Source organism: Dama dama, chromosome 13 (assembly GCF_033118175.1).
Source record: "Dama dama isolate Ldn47 chromosome 13, ASM3311817v1, whole genome shotgun sequence".
NCBI lineage: Eukaryota > Metazoa > Chordata > Mammalia > Artiodactyla > Cervidae > Dama > Dama dama.
The window spans coordinates 16,005,734-16,023,091 of NC_083693.1; the positions used below are offsets into that span (position 1 = coordinate 16,005,734).

Genomic DNA, 17,358 nt, shown 5'->3' on the forward strand with positions numbered 1-17,358 from the left:
CAGAGCGGTGGTAGTTGAAGAAGTTTTGCAAAGGAGAGAAAGCCTTGCAGATGAGGAGAACAGTGGCCAGCCATCAGAAATTGACAATGACCAAGTGAGAGGATCATCGAAGCTGATCCTCTTACAACTACAGCAGAAGTTGCCAAAGAATTAAACACTGACCATTGTACAGTCGGTTGGCATTTAAAGCAAACTGGAAAGGTGTAAAAGCTCAATAAGTGGGTGCCACAGGAGCTGACTGAAAAATAAAAGAAACTGTCATTTTGAAGTGTCATCTTCTTTTATTCTATGCAACAATGATGAATCAGTGGTTGATGGGATTGTGATGTATGATGAAAAATGGATTTTATACGACAACCAGCAACGACCAGTTCAGTGGTTAGACTCAGCTCCAAAGCACTTCCCAAAGCCAAACTTGTACCAAAAAAAGATCACAGTCACTGTTTGGTGATTTGTTGCCTGTCTTATCCACTATGGTTTTCTGAATCCTCATGAAACCATTACATGTGGGAAGTATGTTCAGCAAATCAATGAGATGCATCAAAAACTGCAATGCCTACAGCGGAAATTGGTCAACAGAATGGGCCCAATTCTTCTCCAGGACAACATCCGACCACACATTGCACAATCAACACTTCAAAAGTTGAATGAATAGGGCTATGAAGTTTTGCCTCATCCACCTTATTCACCTGACCTCTTGCCAACCGATTACCACTTCTTCAAGCATCTTGACAACTTCTTGCAGAGAAAATGCTTCCACAACCAGCAGGAGGCAGAAAACGCTTTCCAAGAGTTCGCTGAATCCCAAAGCATGGGTTTTTATTCTATAGGAATAAATAAACTTATTTCTTGTTGGCAAAAATGTGTTGATTATAATGATTGCTCTTTTGATTAATAAAGATATGTTTGAACCTAGTTAGAGTGATATAAAATTCATGATCCAAAACCACAATTACTCTTTCACCAACTTAATATTAATATATTTTATTTCTACATGTGCCGTAAACACAAAAGTCACTGCCACTGCTTTTGCTTTAGAGAGTCAACTATCTTTTGAAGCAAGTAAGAAGAGGGAAGATAGCCAGATCTTGGTTTCTAATAACATTCTCCAAAAAACAGCCAAGGTTCCTCAGAGAAATGCCTGATTCTAGAACTTGAGCAGAAAATACACAAGATGATCCTGAAGCATTCCAAAGTAACCAGAAAATAAAACAGTAACTCCCCTACCTTTTCCCCTGCTAAAAAACCCCCACAACAACAAGGGCATATAAAAGGGGACAGGAACCAAGTGAATAGTCCTCAAGAGCTAAAGCTGGAACAATCTGAGCAACAGAATAAACCAGCACTGGTAGAATCATATATTAACAAAATTTAGTACTACTACAACCCAAAGTATAAAGTCAATGTACATGAGTTCATATTAATATAAATAAATGATTAAATGAGACAGAACAATAAGTGACCTGTGCAGAAGAACTCCAAATAATGTATGTGTATAATATGCCCTAAAAGAGGTGGAATATAACTGCCATTCCTTATATGTGGGCCTCACACAGTAACTTCCTTCCAAAGAGGGCAGTATGGGAAGGGGGAAAAGAGTAGCCAGTGAAATACTACACCAGCAAGGTGATCAAAGTGATCAACAGTCACGGTGATAGTATGTACCCTTGATATAATGTGACGAAAAGGGCACATTAGTTCCATGACCTTCCTCCCTCAAATGTGTAACACCAGCCTAACCATGAGGAAAACATCAGAAACACTGCAACTGAGGAACATTCTACAGCATATCTGACCAGTACTCCTCAGAATTGTCAAGGTCATTAAAGTAAGTAAAGTCTTAGATAAATATCAAAGACAAGAAGAGCCTAAAAAGACATGACTACTAAATTTGACATGGTATCTTGGATTGCATTCCAGAACAGAAAAAGACATAAGGTTAAAAACTAAGACTATTTGAATACTCTGGACTTTAAAACAATTTATAAATGAACTTTATAGCACTTTATCAGCATTGACTCATTAGCTGTAATACTAATCTGTTAGTAACAGGAGAAACTGAGTGTGAAGCATATAGGAACTTTCTGTACTATCTTTGCAATCTTTATATAAATTTAAAACTGTTCTAAAATTGAAATTTATAAAATGGAAGACAAAATTAACTTTGTTTTTATCTTCATTTATTCCATTTCCATTGTTCTTTATTTATTGTACAGACCCAAGAATTTTTTGGTAGCATGTTCCTTCTTCCAAAGGACATCCTTTAATATTTTTTTGTATGTCTCTTGGCAATAAATTCCCACATTTTTGTTTGAGAAAGTTTTTATTTCTTTTTCATATCTTGAAAGATATTTTTGCTAGGTACAGAATTCTAGGTTGAGAGGAAATATTACTTTGTTTTTTGTTTTCTTTTGACTCTTCTCTTTACATTTCAGTCTGGGTAATTCTATGGATGGATTTTTATAACACTGTACAGGAGGCAGTGACCAAACCATCCCCAAGAAAAAGAAATAAAACAAAGCAAAATGGTTGTCTGAAGAGGCCTTACACATAGCTGAGGAAAGAAGAGAAGGGATAGGCAAAGGAGAAAATGAAAGATATACTCATCTAAATGCAGAGTTCTAAAGAATAGCAAGGAGAGAGAAGAAAGACTTCTTAAGTGAATAGTGCAAAGAAATAGAGGAAAACAACAGGATGGGAAAGACTAGACATCTCTTCAAGAACCTTAACAGATACCAAGGAATATTTCATGCAAGATGGGTACATTAAAGGACAGAAACAGTATGGACCTAACAGAAGCAGAAGAGATTAAAAAGAGGTGGCAAGAATACACAGAAGAAATGTACAAAAAGGTCTCAATGACCTGGATAATCACAATGGTATGATCACTCACCTAGAGTAAGACATCCTAGAGTGTGAAGTTACATGGGCATTAGGAATCATTACTATGAACAAAGAGGTGATGGAATGTCAAATGAACTATTTCAAATCTGAAAAGATGATGCTGTTAAAGTGCTGCATTCAATAAGCCAGCAAATTTGGAAAACTCAGCAGTGGCCACAGGAATGGAAAAGGTCAGCTTTCATTCCAATCCTAAAGAAAGGCAATGCCAAAGAATGTTCAAACTACTGCACAACTGCACTCATTTCACATGCTAGCAAGGTAGTGCTCAAAATCCTTTAAGCTAGGCTTCAATAGTACGTGAATCGAGAAAACCCTCAGATGTACAAACTAGATTTAGAAAAGGCAGAGGAACCAGAGATCAAGCTGCCAACATCCGTTAGATCATAGAGAAAGCAAAGGAATTCCAGAAAAACATCTACTTCTGCTTCCTGACCACGATAAAGCCTTTGACTGTGTGGATCATAACAAACTGGAAAATTCTTAAAGAGATGTGAATACCCCACCACCTTATCTGCCTGCTGAGAAATCTGTGTGCAGGTCAGGAAGCAACAGTTAGAACTGGACATGGTACAAGAGACTGGTTCTAAATTGGGAAAGGAGTACGTCAAGGCTGTATATTGTCACCCTGTTTATTTAATTTACACACAGAGTACATCATGTGAAATGACAGGCTGGATGAAGCTCAAGTTGGAATCAAGATTGCCAGGAGAAATAAAAAACCTCAGATATGTAGATGATACAACCCTAATGGCAGAAGTGAAGAGGAACTAAAGAGCCTCTCAATGAAGGTGAAAGAGGAGAGTGAAAAAGTTGGCTTAAAACTCAACATTCAAAACACGAAGATCATGGCATCCAGTCCCATCACTTCATAGAAAACAGATGGGGGAAAATGCAAACAGCAACAGATTTTATTTTTGTGGGCTCCAAAATCACTGTGGATAGTGACTGCAGCCATGAAATTAAACTATGCTTATTCCTTGAAGAAAAGCCATGACAAACCTAGACAGTATATTGAAAAGCAGAGATATCACTTTGCTGACAAACGTTCATCTAGTCAAAGCTATGGTTTTTCCAGTAGTCATGCATGGGTGTGAGAGTTGGACCATAAAGAAGGCTGAGAGCCAAGGAATTGATGCTTTTGAACTGTGGTGTTGGAGAAGACTCCTGAGAGCCTTCTGGACAGCAAACCAAGATCAAACCAGTCAATCCTAAAGGAAATTAACCAGAACTGTGGTGTTGGAGAAGACTCTTGAGAGTCCCTTGGACTGAAAGGAGATCCAACCAGTCTATCCTAAAAGAGATCAGTCCTGGGTGTTCACTGGAAGGACTGATGTTGAAGCTGAAACTACAATACTTTGGCCACCTGATGCAGAGAGCTGACTCATTGGAAAAGACCCTGATGCTGGGAAAGATTGAGGGCAGGAGGAGAAGGGGATGACAGAGGATGAGATGGTGGGATGGCATCACAGACTCAATGAACATGAGTTTGAGTAAACTCCGGGAGTTGGTGATGGACAGGGAGGCCTGGCATGCTGTGGTTCATGGGGTCGCAAAGAGTCAGACACGACTGAGCGACTGAACTGAACTGAACTGATTCACTGGAAGGACTGATGCTGAAGCTCCAATACTTTGGCCACCTGATGTGAAGACCCAACTTACTAGAAAAAAATCCTGATGCTGGGAAAGATGGAGGGCAGGAGGAAAAGTGGGAGACAGAGGATGAGATGGTTGGATGGCATTATCGGCTCAATGGACACGAGTTTGTGCAAACTCCAGGAGATGGTGAAGGACAGGAAACCCTGGTGTGCTGCAGTCCATGGGGTGGAAAAGAGTCAGACACGACTGAGAACAGTAACAGCTTCTGTTTACATTTCAGTTTGGGCAATTTTTACTTACAGTAGACCTATAGGTCTTCCTCCTGCCAGGCCTTTAGTGCAGAGTTTGAGTTAATTTAATTTAAGAACTAGGCTGAGTTTGTGTTTCATTGTTGGTATTGTTACCTTCAGTATAGTTACCACGGGCCTCAAATGCCTCTGGGGGCAGTGGGAGACTGGTTTGCTAGAGGTTTTTTACTTGTTTTTTCCCCAAAGAAAACTACTACATTCTCAGTTTTAAGCTTTCTCCTTTGTGTTATGCATTAGGCTATAGCCTTTTCAGAAATTCTGCCATGATTATGGCACTGGTCCTTCTCCTTCACTGCAGGCTGAGAGAATTTCCCTTTCCCATTTCCCTAGTACAGTGGGAATTCTCCAGTCTCCTAAGGGCGACCATTTGTGTTGTTCCTCTCCTCACAGATTAAGACTCCTATTCCATAGAGTGAAACAGAAGTACCCAGGGAAAACTTTTTGCCCATGCTGTAGTGACTGCTCTTCCCTGATCCCAGCTGTATACCAAACAGGAGATTTTTTCAGAACATTCCCAATTTTTTCTGCAAGAGAGCTTAAGACTTGCCCTATATTGCTATCCCAGAGGTTTCACAGAGTTATGCCAGTGAACACTTGGCCTCCAGCAATTCACCAACCACCCTAGCTTAACTCATTACCTGTGTCTTGCCCGGGTAAGTCAGTGCTCCAACGTCCTCTACCTGCAGTATCTGTCCCTCCCTAGAGACTGGGCTAGCTGGTTGCCCTGAAATCTCAATACTACAATGTGTTCAAGGAAAACTATGAACTTGCTCATCCAACATTTTTTTAGTGCAATGCTGGAAGCAAGTTTTCAGTTTTCTATATCTCTGAATGAAAAAGCACTTGGCTTTTTGACTTAATGAGTTTTAGTTCTGGCTCTCTTTTGTACTATGCTGGACCAGTACTGACCTTTCCCTTGGTCTCCTTATCTTACCTAGCCAAGATCACAGTTTGAGATTCAAATGATACAATGCATATAAAGATGTCTGGGAACCCATAAAGTATTATACAGTGTAGAATAATTATCTAAACCCTGATAGCACTGCTTAAAAATCACTTAAAAATCAATCAAACTACAAGTTCAGCAGCTGCATAGTAGAAAGACCACCTGGGACATCACATTGATTGTTCGTAGTCAAACAGATAAAACTTGCATATATAACTTTTTCTGTAGAAAGCTAAGGTGATAAATGTTCTCCCCTTCTTCATAGACCTAGGATTCAAAAGCAAACGAGGCTGGAACATTGTTAAGGGCTAGAGTGGGAATACCTGTATTCTTTATAAAGTTAAATGGGAAGGTTATTTGAAAAGGAATAAACAAAAAAACTTATTAGCAGAAGTTTTTATGCATTCTTTCCTATTCTACAATAGTTCTCTTTGTATGTAGAACTTTCTAACAAATAGAGTTGTTTTTTTTACAGAAAAGAATGTGCTAAAGATACTGAAAGTATGCAAAAGCACAGAGAAGTACTTAAGTCAAGTTTAATTTATTAAATTGAGGATGAGATCTCTAAGTAAAGATTCCAGTCCAGTAAATGAAAATTAACATAATAACTTCTCCATATTTAGCTTTAATTTTAAATAACCATTAAGTTTTTTTTTTTTATAATCTGTTTCTGTGTATTTAAAATAGACTTGTCTCTTCAAATGCTAATTTCCAATAGAAATACTCATTAGGAAAAAGTCTAGATCTCATGGAAGTACAGAAAATTCCAAAGGAAAACACATACTATGTATAAAATGCATGTTTTAAAGAATGAAATTTAAGAAAGGTTTAACGTACCAGTGGAGGCATCATGCCCTTGCTGGAAGGGGGTATGACAACTCGAAGATCTGGTTTTCGACTGTTCATTCCAAGATTGCCACCACCTGGAGGAGGGGGAGACTTTGTAGGCATAACTTTGCCTAAACTATTTGCACCAGTAGTTCCGATCAAATTTGGAGAAGCTCTTGAGTTTACAAATCCATTCCCTGGAAAAAAGGGAATTCACTCATTACGTGAAACGAGTCATTAAAATATTTTGGTACATATACGTTTTCCTCAGTCCCAGGTTTCAAGTGATTCTTATAATAAAACTCATAACCATGTTATCTTTGAATAAGCAAAAAAAAACAAACAAACAACCTAGTCTGAAATACATTAAGACTAACACCACTTGTTTCCAGCCTTACTACTTGGACCTGCTGAGAGAAACTTGAAACACAAGGATGTTCCTAAGGGATCTCTCTGACTGAGGACCAAGATGATGGGGGATATAAGAAGATGCCTGAGACCAACCTATTCATTCTCACAAGAAAACAAGGGCATTCCTACTAAATTCAGGGCATCTCCTTAACTGAAGCTTATTTAGCACTCAGCTCTAAAGCCTTATCTTCACCAAGTACTTCTTCTTTACAGCTCTACCTATAGCTGTTCTATTTCTTTAGCTGCCACTCAGGTCTTCATTAAATATTTGTAATTTCTATAACTTTAATCATCTAATTCCTACTTTTTAACTTTCCTTAGGATTTAGAAAAATAGAGGAAAACAAGAGAATGGGAAAGACTAGACATCTCTTCAAGAAAATTAGAGATACCAAGGGAACATTTCATGCATAGATAGACACAATAAAGGAAAGAAACAGTATGGACCTAACAGAAGCTGAAGATATTAAGAAGTGGCAAGAATACACAGAAGAACTATACTCAAAAGATCTTCATGACCCAGATAACCAAGATGGTGTGATCACTCACCTAGAGCCAGACATCCTAGAATGTGAAGTCAAGTAGGCCTTAGGAAGCATCACTATGAATAAAGCTAGCAGCAGTGATGAAATTCCAGTTGAGCTATTTCAAATCCTAAAAGATGATGCTGTTAAAGTCCAACACTCAATATGCCAGCAAATTTGGAAAACTCAGCAGTGGCCACAGGACTGGAAAAGGTCAGCTTTCATTCCAATCCCAAAGAGAGGCAATGCCAAAGAATGTTCAAACTACTGCACAATTGCACTCCTCTCACACACTAGCAAAGTAATGCTCAAAATTCTCCAAGTAGGCTTCAACAGTACATTAACTGTGACCCTCCAGATGTTCAAGCTGGATTTAGAAAGGGCAGAGGAACCAGAGGTCAAACTGACAACATCCGCTGGATCAACAAAAAAGCAAAAGAGTTTCAGAAAAACAATTTACTTCTGCTTTACTGACTACACCAAAGCCTTTGACTGTGTAGATCATGACAAACTGTGGAAATTCTTAAAGAGATGAGAATACCACACCACCTTACCTGCCTCCTGAGAAATCTGTATGTGTATCAAGCAGCAACAGTTGGAGCTGGACATGGAATAATAGACTGGTTCCAAATCAGGAAAGGAGTACAACAAGGCTGTATATCGTCACCTTGCTTATTTAACTTATAAGCTGAATATATCATGCCAAATGCCGGGCTGGATGAAGCACAAGTAGGAATCAAGATTGCTGGGAGAAATATCAATAACCTCAGATATGCCTATGACACCACCCTTACGGCAGAAAGCGAAGAACTAAAGAGCCTCTTGATGACAGTGAAAGAGGAGAGTGAAAAAGCTGGCTTAAACCTCAACAGTCAGAAAACTAAGATCATGGCATCTGGTCCCATCACTTCATGGTAAACAGATGGGGAAACAATGGAAACACTGAAAGACTTCAAAATCACTGCAGATGCTAACTGCAGCCATGAAATTAAGACGCTTGCTCGTTGAAAGAAAAGCTATGACCAACCTAGACAGCATATTAAAAAGCGGAGACATTACTTTGCTACAAAGGTCCATCTAGTCAAAGCTATGGTTTTTCCAGTAGTCATGTATGGATGGATGTGAGAGTTGGACCATTAAGAAAGCTGAGTGCCGAAGAATTGATAACTTTTGAACTGTGGTGTTGGAGAAGGCCCTTGAGAGTCCCTTGGACTGAAAGGAGATCAAAGCAGTCAATCCTAAAGGAAATCAGTCCTGAATATTCAGTGGAAGGACGGATGCTGAAGCTGAAACTCCAATACTTTGGCCACCTGATGCAGAGAGCTGACTCATTGGAAAAGACCCCAATGCTGGGAAAGATTGAGGGCAGGAGGAGAAGGGGATGACAGAGGATGAGATGGTTGGATGGCATCACAGACTCAATGGACATGAGTTTGAGTAAACTCCGGGAGTTGGTGATGGACAGGGAGGCCTGGCATGCTGTGGTTCATGGGGTCACAAAGAGTTGGACACGACTGAGTGACTGAACGGCTAAGCAAGTCATCTGGATATAAAATGCTCATCAAATAATTTTACACAAAAGCAGGAAAGTTTAATAGAAACCAACAGAATGGAAGGTTGACATTAGTAAGTACAGATTAAAAATATTTCTCTTAAAAAAAAGGCATGAATGTGTTCTTAATTTCTCTGATAATATATAAAAGATTCTTATTTACTTGATTTGCACTCAAACCTGAAGGATAAAGCAGTATTTCCTCTCAAATACATTATAAAATGATCCAAAGGTATAATTTAGAAAAATGCATTATCAAGAAATACTAACTTTTCCCATGAGGAATATATGATGTTTTTCAGTTAGATATGGTACCAGAGTAACCCATGAAAATCAAATTACAAGAATGAAAGGGGACCTAAGTGCATGACATTTCTGAGTGTGAAGTTGGAGTCTGCAGTGGATGATTACAAGATGATGTAATAAGCATTTGGTAACTTGCCAGACTGAGACAGATATACCATTCGTTATTTGTGGAGTATAGTGATACACCACCTAACGTATGCCATCTTACTTCCAGTTCATTTTTTATGACCAAAAAGAAGATATTGTTGGGACAGACTTTTGAAGTATATACTTTTAAGTATATAACTCATCTTGTCACAGCCTATAAATTTAGGAATAAAGTACTGACTCTAAATGAATAAAATCAATATAATGTGACTTTTATTAAAATCTGTTTTCAGGTTTTATGATAACTTATGCCTTGATACCATTGTGACAAAAATGCTTAGCACTGCATACTAATACCGCTAGAAAGATGACAAAGCTAATCTCAATTACGGTCCTATAGCTCTAAGGCAAGTCATTCAATTATATCAATCTGGCTCCTATTTCAGAATATCTTATCAGCTGAAATACTGCACTGAAGTGGCTGGAAAGCACTCCCATGTTCTTAATTCTACTCTTCTAGGGCTTATTACTATGAATCTATCTGAGAAGTTGAACTGATATGGGAAGGATTTTGAAAATCTCCAAAGATTCTGAAAAATCCATCCAAAGCAAGGTTAATAATTAACTCTGCCATAGTTGACAAATTTTTCATAAAATCAAACTTTCAGCAGATTATTCAATAAACAAGTAAATAAATAAAAATATATTTAAAGTCTACAAAATTATGTCATTTGTATGAAGAAATGAAGTTTCTAAAATTTAAAAAGACGATGGGTTTTAAAATCACTGATGACTTATTGACTTGATTCAATGAAAATTTCTATATGATGAAGAACATGGATTCTGTCCATTAAACACTTAGGATCTAAAACAGAAAATCATGAGATTCAGGTTCTTCTGTATTCCCTCTAAACCTCTTCTGAGTGCACGGTCCCTGAAACGCTACATTCTCCTTCTCTATTTAGAGACTTCATGCATCCCCATAGCTTCAACCACTGCCTCAAAATGACTCTTAAATCTGTATTTCTGCTTTGTGTCTCCTAATTCCAGGCTATACACACACAACTGGTGGGAACTTTCCCCCAGATATGCTGCTGTCATTTCAACCTCAACCTGTTATTAAATGACTGTTCTACTGTCTCCTCCATCCCACCCATCCTCATTTTCACAGAGCTATTAAGCTTTGCTAGTCTTTCTTTATAATCCCTTTCTCCTTACCTATCTCTTCTTTTTAACTCTCATTGCCTCTGTTGTAATGCAAATCCTTATTACCTTCACTCAACCCTAATCAACTCCAAGATCTCACTGAGCTCATTCTATTCCAGTATATTTTTTTCTCTTTCTCTACATGTTTTAGAAAAGTGAAATTGCTGGATTTTGGTGATTTTACTTCATGCTTGATCTTTGAACATAGGCCCAAAGTTAAAGAGTTCCCAAAATCATCTGAATTATAGCATTACCTGAGTATTAAATGAAAATTCTCTCTAGAGAAATTTACTTAGTAAACCATACTCAATAAGCAGACTGCCTACATGATAAATGTATACAATTTATAATACGTGCAAAACTAGCAGGTTTTATTTGGACAACATATATAATATACTCACAAAATCATTTTATAAGGAAAAAAACAAATGAATGCTCTAATTTACTATAATAATTTTATGACTGAAGAGGTACCATGTTGTCAAGGCTGTATCTGTCACCCTGCTTATTTAACTTATACACAGAGTACATCATGTGAAATGCCGGGTTGGAAGACTCACAGGCTGGAATCAAGATTACCGGGAGAAACAGCAACAACTTCAGATAGACAGATACCACTTTAAAAGCAGAAACTGAAGAGGAACTAAAGAACCTAGTGAAAAAGTTAGCTTAAAACTCAACATTCAAAAAACTAAGATGGCACCCAGTCCCATCACTTCATGGCAAATAGATGGGGGAAAAGTGGAAACAGTGACAAGATTTTATTTTCTTGGGCTCCAAAATCACTGTGGATGGTAACTGCAGTCATGAAATTAAAAGACGCTTGTTCCTTTGAAGAAAAGCTATGACAAACCTAGACACTGCTGCTGCTAAGTCACTTCGGTCATGTCCGACTCTGTGCAACTCCATCCCTGGGATTCTCTAGGCAAGAACACTGGAGTGGGTTGCCATTTCCTTCTCCAATGCATAAAAGTGAAAAGTGAAAGTGAAGTCGTTCAGTCATGTCAGACTCTTCGCGACCCCATGGACTGCAGCCTACCAGGCTCCTCCATCCATGGGATTTTCCAGGCAAGAGTACTGGAGTGGGGTGCCATTGCCTTCTCCGAAACCCAGACAACAGCATGTTAAAATGCAGAGACGTCACTTTGCTGACAAAGGTCCGTACAGTTAAAGCTATGCTTTTTCCAGTAGTCATGTACAGGTGGACCATAAAGAAGGCTGAGTGCCAAGGAATTGATGTTTCTGAATTGTGGTGTTGGAGAAGACTCTTGCAAGTCCTCCCTTGGACTGCAAGGAGATCAAACCAGTCAATCCTAAAGGAAATCAACACTGAACATTGATTGGAAGGACTGGTGCTGATGCTGAAACTCCAATACTTTGGCTACCTGATGCAAAGAGCTGACTCAATGGAAAAGACCCTGACGCTAGGAAAGACTGAGGGCAATAGGAGAAGAGGGCGACAGAGGATGAGATGGTTGGATGGCATCACTGACTCAATGGACATGAGTTTGAGCAAACTCCAATAGATAGTGAAAGACAAGGAAGGGTGGTGTGCTGCAGTTCATGGGGTTGTAAAGGGTTGGACAGGACTCAGCGACTCAACAAGAACAACAAAGTTCAAAAACTAGAAAAAACGAGGGAAAACACACATTCCCACTATTCTAACTATTATAATCATTTTAGGTTTCTTCTCCTTTCCGTGTATATATTTTTGGCATAGTTTTAAATCACAACTAAAAAGGAACTGAGTTGAAAACTTTACTTAATTTTCGTATGTTGAATATGTTGATATTTTCCTGTTATTCCCTACTAGAAATAAAGTTGCAAGGAACCTCTGCATAATCTGATTGATTTCTTTAGGAGAGATTCTTAGAAATGTGATAACTTACACATTTCTTACACATCTTAGAGGAAAACAGGTGTTTTTATGACTACTGAAACATTTTGTCAATAACTTTCCAAAATGACTGTTACTAATTTACAATGCTACAAACACATAACAGATCATCAGCTTTACCCACCTTCATCAGCTTTCTATGTCACAGTAAAAAGTGGCAATAGTTGGCAATTACTAGGTGGGGATTTTTGTTTTCATTTTCATTTGAATTTATGATTATTATCAACAGTGAACATCCTTTTCAATTTTAAAAATACTAGTTGGGCTTCTTTTTTGCATTGCACATTTAAGTACACTAAACACTTATCTTTTTTTTTTTTAACACTTAGCTTTTTATCAAATATTACATGTGACTTGTACTTTATCTTCTTCTCTTTTAAATTTTTATTGGAGTATAGTTGCTTTACAATGTGTTAGTTTCTACTGTAGAGCAAAATGAACCCGCTATACATACAATTCCCTCCTTTTTAGATTTCCTTCCCCTTCAGGTGACCACGGTACATTAAGTAGAATTCCTGTGCCCTACAGGATGTTCTCATTAGTCTTCCATTTTATACACAGTATCAACAGTGTACATGTGTTAATCCCAAGCCAAACCTCCTGCCCCTTGGTATCCCCAGATTTGCTCTCTACGCCTGTGTCTCTATCTCCTATTTCCTTTCTCTCTTTAGAATGGGAAAAATCTATTCTCTCACATAAGATGACTTGGGGCAAGTGGCTGCAGGCTCCGTGCCTTCAAAGCTCAACATGGAGGACCCACAGTCTTTCCAGCTTTCCACTTTGCCATCCTTGGCTGTTGTTGGCCTATCTTTATACTGACTCGCTTCATGATTTTAAGATTAAGCTGCCTATCAGCTGCCACATGCAGACAGTAACACTCAGACTCAAAAGGCTGCCAAATCTTTGTGAGTGTGAATGTGTAAACTTCTCTTCTCTTGAAACTTCAGAATTAATAGTATAACTACTATACAATGCAATTAATAGTACTATATAATGGAGGAGGAGGGAGGCCTGGCGTGCTGTGATTCATGGGGTTGCAAAGAGTCGGACATGACTGAGCGACTGAACTGAACTGAATACAATACAATACAATTAATAGTATAACTACTATACAATTGGCTCGTATACTACTATACAATCACATTCTCTTATAGTTTTAAGTATCTCAACAGACGAGATTATAATTATTTTTAACAGCAAAGTGTATTTCTAAAACTTTTAATACATATACAGAAAATTTTACAAAACAAAAACTTAGAGGATCAAGGATTTACCATATGAACCATGTAGCCATTAGCAGACCAAGAAAGAGAACACTGCTAGAACCCCAAATGCTGCTAGTTTGATTACTGCTACAGTTCCTTCATATTCATTGAAGTACAGAATTACTTTGTGAAAGATACTACCATGTACTCATCTACTCTATTGTGGACAGAAATCTGGATTATTTCTAGATGCTGGCTGTAACGAATAATGACATGCACATTCTTTTACATATCTCTTGGTGCTCATGGTGCAAATATGCACTTCTCTAGTATGGAAGGATGAGTGAAAATGCTGGGTCATGGAATAAACATATTTGCATCTTTAGTAGATAATGTCAAAATGATCACACCAATTTGTACTACCATCATCAGTGTATGAGAGTTTGGGCTTTTCCATACTCTTGTTAACACTTGGTATTATCTAATTTGCTTTAGCTGCTTTGGTAGGTACCCAATGCTATCCTGTGGTTTTAATTTTGCATTTCCTTGATTACTGAATCACAAGCTTCTTTTCACATGTTTATTAGACACCTGGATAGCTTTTTGAAATGTCTGTTTTCATGAACATTTTTTTTTAACCTGTATACACTGTTTTTATTTATTTTTTCATTTATTTTTATTAGTTGGAGGCTAATTACTTTACAATATTGTAGTGGTTTTTGTCATACATTGACATGAATTAGCCATGGATTTACACGTATTCCCCATCATGATCCCCCCTCTCACCTCCCTCTCCACCTGATTCCTCTGGGTCTTCCCAGTGCACCAGGCCCGAGCACTTGTCTCATGCATCCAACCTGGGCTGGTGATCTGTTACACCCTAGATAATATACATGTTTCGATGCTGTTCTCTCGAAACATCCCACCCTCACATTCTCCCACAGAGTCCCAACGTCTGTTCTGTACTTCTGTGTCTCTTTTTCTGTTTTGCATATAGGGTTATCATTATCATCTTTCTAAATTCCATATATATGTGTTAGTATACTGTAATGGTCTTTATCTTTCTGGCTTACTTCACTCTGTATAATGGGCTCCAGTTTCACCCATCTCATTAGAACTGATTCAAATGAATTCTTTTTAATGGTTGAGTAATATTCCATGGTGTATATGCACCACAGCTTCCTTACCCATTCGTCTATTGATGGGCATCTGGGTTGCTTCCATGTCCTGGCTATTATAAACAGTGCTGTGATGAACATTGGGGTGCACGTGTCTCTTTCAGATCTGGTTTCCTCGGTGTGTATTCATGCACATTTTTAAAAACTAAATTTTCCTTTGTTTTATAATTTGTATGTATTCTCCATAAAAAGTCCTGTTTTATATGTACGCCATATATATTCTCTGACTCTATGGTGCCTTTTCATTCTCTTTATGGTATCTTGATGAACAAAGGTTTCAAATTTTAACACAGGCAAGCTGATCAATCTCTCCTTTACAGTTAGGCTTTCTCTGGTTTGCTATTTAGCAAGTCTCTCCGTATTTAGCAAATACGGTTTCCTATTTAGCAAAACTCTCCGAGTTTTGTTGTTGTGTTCAGTCACTAAGTGATATCCCACTCTTAGTGACCCCATGGACTGCAGCACGCCAGGCTTTCCTATCCTTCACTATCTCCTGGAGTTTGCTCAAACTCATGTCCATTGGGTGAGTGATGCCCTCCAACCACCTCATTCCTCTGCCACCCACTTCTCCTCGTGTTCTCAATCTTTTCCAGCATCAAGGTCTTTTCCAATGAATTGGCCCTTTGCCATCAGGTGGCCAAAATACTGGAGCTTCAGCTTCAGCATCAGTCCTTTCAATGACTATTCAGAGTTTATTCAACACTTAAAAAGTTCAAGGATGCTTCTCCTTTCAATAGGACATGGGCCTGAAGCCTTCCAGCTTTTAGAAACAGACAGAAGACTCCAAAAAAGTTAAAATAAGATTAAGGCAAATGGGGGGTTCACTTGAAAATGTATTATGCATTTGAAAATGACAGGATCAGTAAAACTGATGGGAGTTTAAAGGTAAAGTGAAACCACCTGGAACTGGTCTACCATAAGTCTCTAAATGTGGACAAATACAATAAGTCATTGCATATTTTAAGTATAAAACATTTGGTTAAACAAGTGACATGTATAATCTCTGCTTACAGTATAGAATAAATATTCTTTTCAATGTTTACATTCTTTTTGTATAAAAACAAAAAATGTCATTTTGTGTGCAAAGAACCAAATTTGACCACATGCTGAGTTACACACACAAGTATACAAATTTCAGAGAATTTAATCATATGGAGTAAGTACTCTGGTAACAAAACAGTTCAGCTAGAAAACAATGCCCAAAGATAACTACAAAACGCCATGCATTTGGAATTAGGAAATTCACTTCTAATAACCACAGATCAAAAAAGAGGTTATAATGGAAATTAGAAAATAGAAATTAGACTATATTTTGACTTGAACATTGATACAAATATAACATTTCAGTAACTTCTGCTCTTATCTTTATAACTTACTTCTAATCTTCTTTAACTTGTTCCTACAGAGATACAGGCTTATTTAGCTCAGGGTTTTCCAGCCTTCTGTTTTATTTTTTTTTTCCTTTATTTATTTATTTTTTTCAGTGGGTTTTGTCATACATTGACATGAATCAGCCATAGATTTACACGTATTCCCCATCCTGATCCCCCCTCCCACCTCCATCTCCACCCGATTCCTCTGGGTCTTCCCAGTGCACCAGGCCCGAGCACTTGTCTCATGCATCCCACCTGGGCTGGTGATCTGTTTCACTATAGATAATATACATGCTGTTCTTTCGAAACATCCCACCCTCACCTTCTCCCACAGAGTTCAAAAGTCTGTTCTGTACTTCTGTGTCTCTTTTCCTGTTTTGCATATAGGGTTGTTGTTACCATCTTTCTAAATTCCATATATATGTGTTAGTATGCTGTAATGTTCTTTATCTTTCTGGCTTACTTCACTCTGTATAATGGGCTCCAGTTTCATCCATCTCATTAGAACTGGTTCAAATGAATTCTTTTTAATGGCTGAGTAATATTCCATGGTGTATATGTACCACAGCTTCCTTATCCATTCATCTGCTGATGGGCATCTAGGTTGCTTCCATGTCCTGGCTATTATAAACAGTGCTGCGATGAACATTGGGGTGCACGTGTCTCTTTCAGATCTGGTTTCCTCAGTGTGTATGCCCAGAAGTGGGATTGCTAGGTCATATGGCAGTTCTATTCCCAGTTTTTTAAGAAATCTCCACACTGTTTTCCATAGCGGCTGTACTAGTTTGCATTCCCACCAACAGTGTAAGAGGGTTCCCTTTTCTCCACACCCTCTCCAGCATTTATTGCTTGTAGACATTTGGATAGCAGCCATCCTGACTGGTGTGTAATGGTACCTCATTGTGATTTTGATTTGCATTTCTCTGATACTGAGTGATGTTGAGCATCTTTTCATGTGTTTGTTAGCCATCTGTATGTCTTCTTTGGAGAAATGTCTGTTTAGTTCTTTGGCCCATTTTTTGATTGGGTCATTTATTT

General features: G+C 38.2%; 1 protein-coding gene across 12 annotated transcripts in view; it reads right to left on the bottom strand.

The window, feature by feature from the left end:
• MEF2A (myocyte enhancer factor 2A) overlaps positions 1–17,358 on the bottom strand; it is a 201,174-nt gene that overhangs the window by 19,982 nt on the left and 163,834 nt on the right. For 10 of the 12 annotated variants that reach the window (XM_061158584.1, XM_061158588.1, XM_061158583.1 and 7 more), the window contains one exon: positions 6,592–6,779. In XM_061158584.1, the coding sequence (XP_061014567.1) occupies positions 6,592–6,779 (188 nt within the window). The remainder of the gene's footprint in view (positions 1–6,591; positions 6,780–17,358) is intronic. The other 2 variants (XM_061158591.1, XM_061158590.1) reach the window with 1 other exon arrangement.